The 9919-nt window shown below is 49.7% G+C and overlaps 1 protein-coding gene across 1 annotated transcript; it reads right to left on the reverse strand.

Moving 5' to 3' along the window:
• Window positions 1-334: 334 nt before the first annotated feature.
• PROX2 (prospero homeobox 2) lies at window positions 335-8954 on the reverse strand. Its single transcript, XM_087856133.1, has 3 exons — window positions 8199-8954; window positions 2270-2464; window positions 335-836 (listed from the first exon to the last, which is right to left on the reverse strand). The coding sequence occupies exons 1-3, from the start codon at window positions 8952-8954 to the stop codon at window positions 651-653; spliced, it is 1137 nt and encodes a 378-aa protein (XP_087712259.1). The 3' UTR covers window positions 335-650.
• Window positions 8955-9919: the final 965 nt, after the last annotated feature.

Here is a 9919-nt window from a genome sequence, read left to right on the forward strand (position 1 = left end):
GAGCCCCACATCAGGCTCCTCCACTATGAGTCTGCTTCTTCCTCTCCCACTCCCCCTGCTGTGTTCCCTCTCTCGCTGGCTGTCTCTATCTCTGTTAAATAAATAAATAAAATCTTTAAAAAAAAAAAAAAAGAAAGTGTCTAGCAAATAGGTGGAGCTCAATAAATAGGTAATGAAAACCAGCGATTTGTAAAAACAAAACAAAAACACACACACACAAAAGGTAACTTTATCTGAAAGCCCAGGGGGGAGAAAACTAACATTTGTGTAGTAAGTAACATTTCACAGTGTACTTTAGGACAGAATATCTTTTATCCTCACAACCTGGCTTTACAAATGCAGAGATGCTGGCAAATTCCCAGGGTCACAACCCCGGGAAACAGGGGAGTGGAGATTTAAGTTCTGATTCCAAACTGTGATGTCCCTTTTACAATATGCTGCCAACACACCATTACGTTTGGTTGATGTATTTTATAGTTAGGATTAAGACTCTGACGATTCTGAAAAAGGAAATAAATGATCCGAAATGGTAATAGGACCTATGTGGGGGGTTTCTCCTTATGCCCTTTTCATTTGACTACAGCTATACTGACTGCCATTTAAGACAAACCTAGGAAACCCTGGCCAGTTGCTCCTCAGTTGGTGGGATCTTAATTCCGAAACAGCTCCTGGGGATAGCTGGAAGATTTGAATATCTCTGGGATATCACTGTCTAGTTTCGAAATAATTTTATAAATGGGTTTCTTCCAGGAAGGATCTGAGTCTTTCCCCGCGGAGACAGCCCTGAAGAACTCCTGTAACGTCAAGCTGGCAACTTCCAAGAAGCAGTCTGGGACCTGCATTCCCAAAGAGACGCACAAGAAAGAAAAGACATGAGGCCGAGGAGCGCTGGTGCTGTGCAGACCTCAGTGCTGCCTGTTCTGGGGTAGTGGGCTGATAAGAGCATCTCTACTCCTGGCTCTCAGTTTCTACAGCCCTAAGAATCCCCTGCTCTCTCATCAAATACAAACCTTAAAATGATGGTACCCGTGAGACAGCCCTGGCAAAAAGCATATTAGGGACACTCCCTTTGTAGGAGAAGTGGATTCCACTAACTTTGATGCTTTTAGTAAGTGGGAAACTCTGACTCCGATTGAAATTAAATCTGTGGTTCAAAGGAGGTTTTTAGTATTCTCTTCCTTAGTGCCTAATGTGGAAAGTCATGCCCCCAAGTTCACAACTGTTGTACCTCATCCCACCATGTTTTGGGGTTGGATCCAAAAGACTTGGAATCATTCCTGCTTCCAAAGCCAAGCACGAGGTGGAGGGGAACTCAAGCATATGTTGCAGGACCTCACACAGACGGGCACCATAAATGATGGGGAGTCCCACAGGTCCTCCAAATCCAGCCTGGCTTGCCTCCTCTCATGCCAGATGACCACCCCACGTGGAAAGATATGGCAGCCCTGCCCCATCCACATGCCCTGATGCCACAAGCCTCAGAAAGAAGGCTTAGGTTTCCAGACATATTCTGACAAAACATCTGATAGACGCCAACAGTTCTTCCCTCTCTTGGGTACACCCGAGTCAAGTGAGAAAGGCAAGGAGAGGGAAGTGTAGTCAGTGGCCTGCAGAAGGGGACGCCAGCCCAGCAGAGCTGTCGGCCACACACAAGGAAATGCGTGTCTGGATTAGGAGTGCTCACCCATGACATCTAGGCCACTTGCTCACCCTTTCCTGATGCTGTACGTAAGGTGCCAACAGTGTGCCTTCATAGAGATCCCCAAAGGACCGAGAAGCTTGAGTGGTATGTATTCAGTATTTCCAGAAAGAAAGGCTCTGAGGTGACTTGCCATGAAAGGCCCACAAATAGAACTGTTCAAGTGAGAATAAAGAACCAAATGATGAACAGAAATCCTAAAGAAAACGGGGCCAAGTCTAGGTGCTGCCACAGCCCAGCATTGAGTTGTGTGCCTCCTGGCGCTAAGGCGAAAAGGTCAAGTTATGGAATTTTTCATTGCAGAGTATTCGATCTAAAATGGCACAACATCTGGTCAACTTCTGTTTTAGTTTCAGAATGAAGACTGGGTTTATATTCATCTCGTGATATCCACCTGTTGCCTCAGAGAAGATGTTGAGTCTCCTTTTTGTGGGTGATACAGATATTGGCCCCAGGCTGCCCTGGTTCTCAGTGACTTAAGGACAGACACAGAAGGGGATCTTTTCTAAAACTCAATCGCAAAGGGAAGGCACTCATCAGACCTCATGGGACCCAAGTACATGGTCTTACCTCAAAATCATTTCCCTTGTTATAGTGCATATTGAGAGCTCGAAAAAGTTCCGAGTCGCGGAGTACCACCAGCATTTTGGGATTTGTGACACCATCTGAAATCGCTTGCCGGGCAAATTTCTCCATTTGGATGTAATAAAACTCACGAAAGTTGCTGAACCACTTGATCATCTGGGAGGTTATGCAGCGGTTGAACTGTACAAACAACAGGGTCCATCAGGTCAGACGTTTGCCATGAGGTGCTCAGAGTCCCAACTGTCAGCTTCCAATTCAACATAGGGCTCGATAAGGATGGCTTCAACCACCATTAAAAAGGGCTTTCTTTTTTTAAGTGGGGGTGGGGCAGAGGGAGAGAGAGACTTAAGCAAGCTCCACGCCCAGCGTGGACCTGATCCAGGGCTCAGTCTCACAACCCTGAGATCATGACCTGAGCTGAAATAAAGAGTCGGATGCTTAACTGACTGAGCCACCCAGGCACCCCAAAAAGGGCATTCTTTAAAAAGAAGCCACACCTGTTTTCCTAGCCTATTCACTTTTACACAGGAAAATCTCAATTAGCTATAATGGCTATTAGAAAATATTGTTTTTGATATACTGAATTTACGACTTCTTTTTTTTTTTACCCATGAAAAGCTTTCCATGGTGTCTCGTGTGACTTTGGAGAGTCTGGGGTCAAGGCCAGATGCTTCTGCTGCACCTGGGCAGATTACATGGCAGTCCCAGAGCCTTCTGCAGGGTCAAGGGCAAAAGGAAGGGATAAGGGTGTAGAGCAGAGAGCAGGTCATGGCCACCCTGGAGTTACAGAATGAATTGAAATCAGAGTGTGGTGCAGGGGTCAACTGAGCAACTGAATATGAGGGAAAGATCTGGAAAACACAAAGGATGTAGTTACAAAGTATTAGCCGCTCTATCCCAACATCCAGGGTAGAGGAGGCCCTCAGACCGTTTACGGGAACAGGCAAGCTCCGGTTCCAACAATCAGAGCTCGATCTCCCTTATTGTCATGCTTGATCTCTATACACCTTCAGTTAGTTTTGAAATACAGCACTTTGAATATAAACATGACAGTGTCCGGCTCTTTATATAGTCTTTCTTTATCGTGCTCTCCCCCAGAAGAGACAAAACACTAGGCCAAAGATGCTGTTTACTAATGTTTCCCTCTCCCAGCCACCATCCCTCCCCATGTGTTTCTGGGTGTATCTACAGCTCAAAATCTTAAAATTCAGATACCCAACCTTTGTGGCCCAAAGCTATTCATGAAAAGTCTCAGCCCAGAACTGGAAATTGTATATTTCCATCAGCAACATGAAGGGGATGTGACGTGCACATATGACCTGGGACTTGCCTCCCACTGGCCAAAACCCACTGCCTCTTGGGAGTTTTGCAGAGGCTTTCAGAGGTGAAGAATGACTTTACCTGGACATCAGGGAAGTAAGCCTTCAGGAGGTTGGAGCTGGGATAACGTGTGAAGAAAAACATCAGTTTGGCCTTCTTCAAGTGACCAGGATTTAGGCCCTCCTGGATTTATCTCAGCGTCAAGGAAAATTAACACCAGTTAATCAATTTTATTAATTTACCCAAATAATGAATTGTCCTGTTCCTTATGGTTTCTATTTTACTTTTTTTCTATTTGAATGGTGGATTAGTTCCATTTTTCTGTCTCTAGCAAGTCTGATCAGATAAGCTTTTTCTTAAGGTGCCTGGCTGTCTCAGTCGGTAGAAATGTGACTCTTGATCTTGGAAGACCCACGTTGGGCTTAGAGCTTACTGAAAAAACAAAACAAAACAAAAAAAGCTTTTTCCAGACGCTGAATACCATCCATATATGTACAGTAAATTTTCAGAATTTAAAAAACACTTGATGTACAAAAGTTCTATGGCTTCTATGACATCAAATACAGTTTGTCGTACTTTGTGCTTGTGCACTGTCAGAATAGAATGGGAAGAGATGGCAGGTCTGTCCCAGATTTCAAAACCCCGTGTAGAGATTTCCTTCCCCTTCCTTGCCTCAGTTTCCCCATCTGTAAAATGAGATGAGCCGACTTGATGGTCCCCATTCTACTCTCATAGCTCCCTTGGCAGTTTCTAAGCCAGCAAGCACCTAACCAGCCTGAGGAGCAGATCACAGTTTGCTCCCGCTCAGGAAGCTCGAACTTCTCGGCTGTTGTGCCTGCTCCCCGAGTGCCTGGCAGAGCTCTCCTTCACCCCTCCCAGCTCAGCTCGGACACCCCTCCTCTGTGAAATATTTCCTTGCTGAATTAGGCCTTCCTTCCCCTGGGGTATCAAGGCTCTTTGTACAAACCTCTGTTGTAGCAGTGACCTTACTGGAAATTTTACTGCATGTTTGTCTCCCCATTTAGACTGTGAGCTCCTTGAGGGCAAGGACCTTATCTTCTTGTTTTTGTATTCCACATGCCTAGCCCGGTGCTAGGAACATAACAGGTGCTCAATAAATGATTGTTGGCTGAAAGAATGAATGAGTGATTAGATGATCAACCTGAAACCATTATATTCTAACCCATCCCTCACTCTGAGAGTAGACTGCCTCTCCTCTAACAAGAGCAGGGAGCTGTGGTGTGAGTGCCCAGCACCAGCATGGGAGGGAAATAAAGATTCTTACAGAAGAACACATAGCATTCCCAGGGACCGTCCTGGGGCTGGGTGGGAAGCGTTACACAGAGTAACCTCGGAGTTCAGGTCAGAGAGCTGTACCTTTAGGACAATTAGGATGTCTTAGTAGGACGCATCAGTTTACCCAAAGGAGACCAAACCAACTAATCACGGTTACAGATGGCCTGGGCACCCAGGCTGCTGCCCAGAGGACCCCTGCCCTTGCCTCGTTGGACCTACTTCTTATTCTTCTTAAAGGTTCACAAATGCTGTGGAAAGAAGGCTGGATTTAGTAGCCCAAAGACCCAGTTTCGGACACTGATTTTGCCACCTCATTAGGGGCAAGCCTCTGGGCCTCATTTCTAAAATGTAAGTGCAGTAGTTAAAGCTTGTGCTTGTCTCCGACCCTGGGTTTGAATCCTGGCTCCACGTGTGTTTGTCTTGTGACTTTAGGCAAATTAGTTTGCTCCTCTGTCCCTGCCTCGGATACCTGATCTAGAGTGGAGCCTGGAAGATGGTGAGCTCACACAGGCCCACAACCCCTTCTCCGAAACGCTGCGCCAAATGGGCTTCGGATTTCAGAATTTATTATTTTATAATGGCCACACGGTGCATATGCCATATGCTCGTTACGGGCCAGAGCAGGGGCTGTGGCAGCAGTCCGTCATCCGATACATTCATATTTCCACAGCAAAGTGGATGGTTATTTACAGTAAGTGGGATAGTCAATAAATGGCCTCCAATCAGTGCAGGTCAGGTTTTGCCCCCAAAAATGTTTCCATCAGCCTTAGGGGGAAGAAATCACAGGGACTTCCAGAGCTCCTGAGTCTCAGAACTGTGGCTAAGGGGTGGTGGACAGATCCATGTGAACTGCGGCTTCCCTGCCCGCCGCAGGGAAGGGGCGCGGCGCAGCAGGTGCTGCCCCCTACTGTCTGGTCACCGCGCCTGCTCGGCCTGTTGCCCCGGATGTCCTACGGCTGTGAACTTTCTTCAGCGCTTCAAAGTAGCTTGCTCTTAGCGGCTTTCGTGGCCCACAGGAACACATCTCTAATTCTGGAGTGAAGGCAACAGGAATGAGGGACCAGCTGGGGAACCAGGATGCCGCCTGGGGGCCCCAAATCATTCCGTGCAGCCGGACCTCCCAAAGCTGTCTGAGTCCAGTCCTCATTTTACGGAGCGGGGCTAGGCACACAGTAGGTGCCCGAGAAATATCAGCACGCCCCTGCCAGGGGAAGTATAGCAAAGAACCTTTAGGGACTGAGTCCCTTAGGTTCTTCCCCCATTGCCCGACTTTAACCAGTGGCTTCTTACCAAAGGCCCAGAAATAACCTAGCCTTTGTCTCACGGGGCGATTTCCTGTCGATCTGTCTCTGCACCTCCAAGATTTCCTACTGCCTGAGAGGCAGTAGTGGCCCGGGAGCGTTCTTGGCGTTGCCTGCCTGCCCGGACAGCACAGCGGTGCCCAAGCTTTAGGCGCGCCTCCAACACCTGTGACCAGAAGAGGGCGCTCGTGGCCTTTAGGACACAAGAGCCCACCGCGGTGTGGCAGTGAGCGGGTCCCACCCCGTCCTGCCGCCCTTCATACAGCTTCCCAGGCAGAGGACACGACTGTTCACACCTGGATATGCAGCTCCACAGACGCACTGACCTCTGGAAGACTCAATTATAGGCTGCCCATGAGAAGGAGCAGTGTGAGCTCAGCTCGCTATAAAAGCAACATCCAAACTAACGTCGGGAATTTTAGTCCTACAAGGATGCTTGTTGGAAGAGGATCTTCGGTCATGTGAGTTTGAGGCTGCAGACCTTCTCCTCCTAGAGCTTCCCGTGGACATCAGCATGTTAAAGGCTCTGAGAAGTCCCACAAACTACCCAGTAGTAGAAATAGCCAGTATTTAATAACCAGTAAAAATAATCTAGTATTTACCCAAGCTGCTTTTTTCCTAATTTAATAACCATTAATATCCTGAGGGAGGGTTACTCTGGGCAACACTATTTGAGAGAGTGGGGTCTGCCTAAGGATTGCAGTAAGATCCAGATCCCCTCAGACCTGCCCAGCCCCTCAGCCCCTCAGCCTTCCGCATAGGGAAGCCGTCCCCATTGCCTCTAGACGCCCAGCCCCCAAGCTCTAGTCCTCTCAGCTGCAGCTTAGAAGCTGTTCCTCAAACTAAAGCCTTCTTACCCCTCCCAGCTGCCTCTTGGGTCTAACCCCTCGAGAAAGCGTCCCCTTTTCCATCTGCCTCAGAAGTTTCTGGTCCCTCATCGCTTCCCTGTGAACTACCTGGACAATGTAGGCTTTTTTGCCTGTGGAGTCAAGAGATTGGGAGAGCCATGCTTCAGATGAGGTCATTCCTTCGACCCTCTCTGCCTAGGTGTACAGGCCTCTGACAACCACATTATGGGGTTTTCCTTCCATCAGGTATTTATCATATTTTGGAAGCCCCTAGAGTTTACAAACAAAACTCTTTCAGACGCAAAGGAAAGAGTCAGTAGTGGTAGAATCCAGCGTGTCACAGAAGAAGGTTAGTGAATCTTCTCAGCATCCTTAAATCCCAGAATGTGGCCACCACCCTGTCAAGACCTAACAACTACGAGCCTCAGGGAAGGAGAGCCTGGAAGGAACATTAAGGCCATCGGGAAAGCAAAGCTATTGAATACTATGGAGTTATTTGTCCCTGCCTCCCCTCACCTTCCAGACTGCCCGTTTCTCTGGGCCGAGGCGGTGAGAAGTTCAGTTACCAGTAAAGGATATGTGGACGGAAGGAAAAGGCAGCACGTCGGGGGCGGCCTGCTGACCGCCCGGTTCCATCTTCACCGAGGGGAGAAGGGGCAGTCTCTCCAAACGGGGGGAAGTGAAGGGCAAGGCGTACTGCTGCTGGCTCAGAACCGAAGGTCGCAGCTTGACCGCTCCCCACGGTCGCAGGGCCGGCTCTGAGGAGGGGTGGCTTTGGGAAGATGAGTCGTGGGAAAGACTGCTGCTCCAGTGACCACTGGGTCCGTGACCCAGTAGCTGGCCAAGGATCTGATTTCCCTGGATGTGGGAAGGCGCCGTCAAAGGGCAGTTTGCTGGAGGACCCTGATAGGATCTGGGGATCATCCTCAGAGAGACAGGGTATCGAGGAGGATCCAGAGACTTGGCCAGTGATAGGTTTCGCAATGGGACCCCAGTCTGTGGCTGGGCCCTCCTGGGCAAGGTGGCCAAAGGAAACAGATCTTTACAGGCTCCTCTCTCAGGAGGTGAGGGCTCACTTCTCCCCTCTGGCACAAGCCCCTGGAAGCTTCTGCCCAGCTGAGTCAGGTGGCCTGGTGGATCCGTTAGTACCTTCTGTAATACTGAGTCCACAGCTTGGGCCACAGCCCCCGTCAGTTCTTTCCTCAGAATCTCCAGCAAAGCCCGTGCTCCACAGGGAAGGAATCTGGGCTCGTCAGACTGGCATTCCACCTCAGATGCCCTGTGTTCTTCCTCCCAGGAGAGGTCCGCACGGGAACCCTGGTAGTGGTCACTGTCCATAGCCCAGGGCCTAGATCCACAGCCCTTCCTCTGCTTTACCCTCAGAGGGCCCTGGTCTGTCTCGGAGCCTCCTGGGTCCTGGGCTGCGTCCCTGGGCTCAGCAGCCTGCAGGATGTGCTTTTGTAAATGTCTTAGCTGTTGCTTCAGCTGATGGAGCTGTTCTCTTACCCGAGGGCCCCCTTTCCTGCTGCCGTGGTCCCCGACAGGGCCTGGCTTCAGAGGGCCCTGCTGCATGGGAAGGCTCTGCTTCCTCTTCCGCTCCCGGGCCTTCTCTGCACAATACGCGCCGTCCCTGGCTCCGGCATTGCCTGGCCCCAGAGCCAGAGCGTGAGGAGAGAGGCACATGCCTTGGACGATGGTCTCCACCCTGGCCCGCTTTGCTTGGATGTTCTCATCCCAAAACCAGTCAGGGTCGGCAAAGGTGGAGCTGGGGCCTGGGCTCCAGGCAAAGGGGGAGTCTCTGCCCTTCTCTCGGGGGGCTGGGCTTCTCTCACCTTCCATACAGGGTTCTGCCAGGTGGGAGCAAGCCCGGGACAGAGGAGGAAGCAAGCCAGAGTTTGGGTCCATCTCCTACTTGCTCAGAGGGTTAGCTGCAGCTCCGTGAAGGAATCCCTTCTCCAAACGTCCTCAGCTGGAGGGGTACCCAGAGTGAGCTGGGGGCTCCCTCTTTGCACTCAGAAGGATGAGAAGCAGCTGTCAAGGATTCAAACTCTGTGATGCTAGGGCTTAGAAACCTGAGCCGACTCTGGAGTTAGAGACAGGAAGAAAACAATGGCATATGTGATTTTGAGCAGTGTTTTTCAAACCCGAATGTGCAAACGAATAACCTAGAGCTCTTCTTAACAGTGCAAGGTCACGTTCAGCAGGTCTCGGGTGGGTCAGACTTTCTGTACCTCTAACCAGCTCCCAGGTGATGCCGTGCTGCTGGTGGGGATCCTACTTTAAGAGATTCCTAAGCGTGATCCTTCAGGGAGAAATTCTCTTGCTAGGGCATAACAATAGAATAATAATAATAATAAATATAACAACAGCCAACTGCACAACTGGCCTCATGCCAAGAACTTCACATCCATGACTTAATTTAATTCTCGTAACAGCTCCCTGAGAATGTTGTCATTCTCACTGAAGAGATAAGGAAAGGGGCTCCTAGAAGTCAAGTTACCTCCCTAAGGTCATACACAACCAGTTAAGTGGCAGGCTGGAGTCAAAACAAGGTTTCTCTGATTCAGAGTAACCTTCTTAGTGTCTACCGCCACAAACCCCCGGGCTCCCAGGCACCTGTTAAAAATAGCAAATCCAGGAGCCCCCACCAGTCGCACACAATCAGAATCCCTTCGTACTGGGCCACAGAGCCTGCATTTAAGAGTTTGAGAACCAGCTGTGTGATGGCTCCCCCGTACGGCTCCTGGAAGAATCAGATGGTACGCTCATTGCTCACGTTTAACAACTATTCATTACGCGCCTCCTAGGCCTTGGGCCTTGGTCTGAGCCCTTGGAGAGACAGTGCTGAACCAGAGCGGCAGAACCCTGCT

Source organism: Ursus americanus, chromosome 26 (assembly GCF_024610735.1).
Source record: "Ursus americanus isolate L20-20 chromosome 26, mUrsAme1.1.p, whole genome shotgun sequence".
Classification (NCBI taxonomy): domain Eukaryota; kingdom Metazoa; phylum Chordata; class Mammalia; order Carnivora; family Ursidae; genus Ursus; species Ursus americanus.

Coding starts and splice junctions, on each gene's coding strand:
- PROX2 (XM_087856133.1), bottom strand. CDS start 8,954: ATGGACCCAAACTCTGGCTTGCTTCCTCCTCTGTCCCGGGCTTGCTCC. Junction 2,465..8,198: donor TGGACTCAGTATTACAGAAG/GTACTAACGGAT, acceptor TTGTTTGTACAG/TTCAACCGCTGCATAACCTC. Junction 837..2,269: donor ACAAGGGAAATGATTTTGAG/GTAAGACCATGT, acceptor TTGGGAATGCAG/GTCCCAGACTGCTTCTTGGA.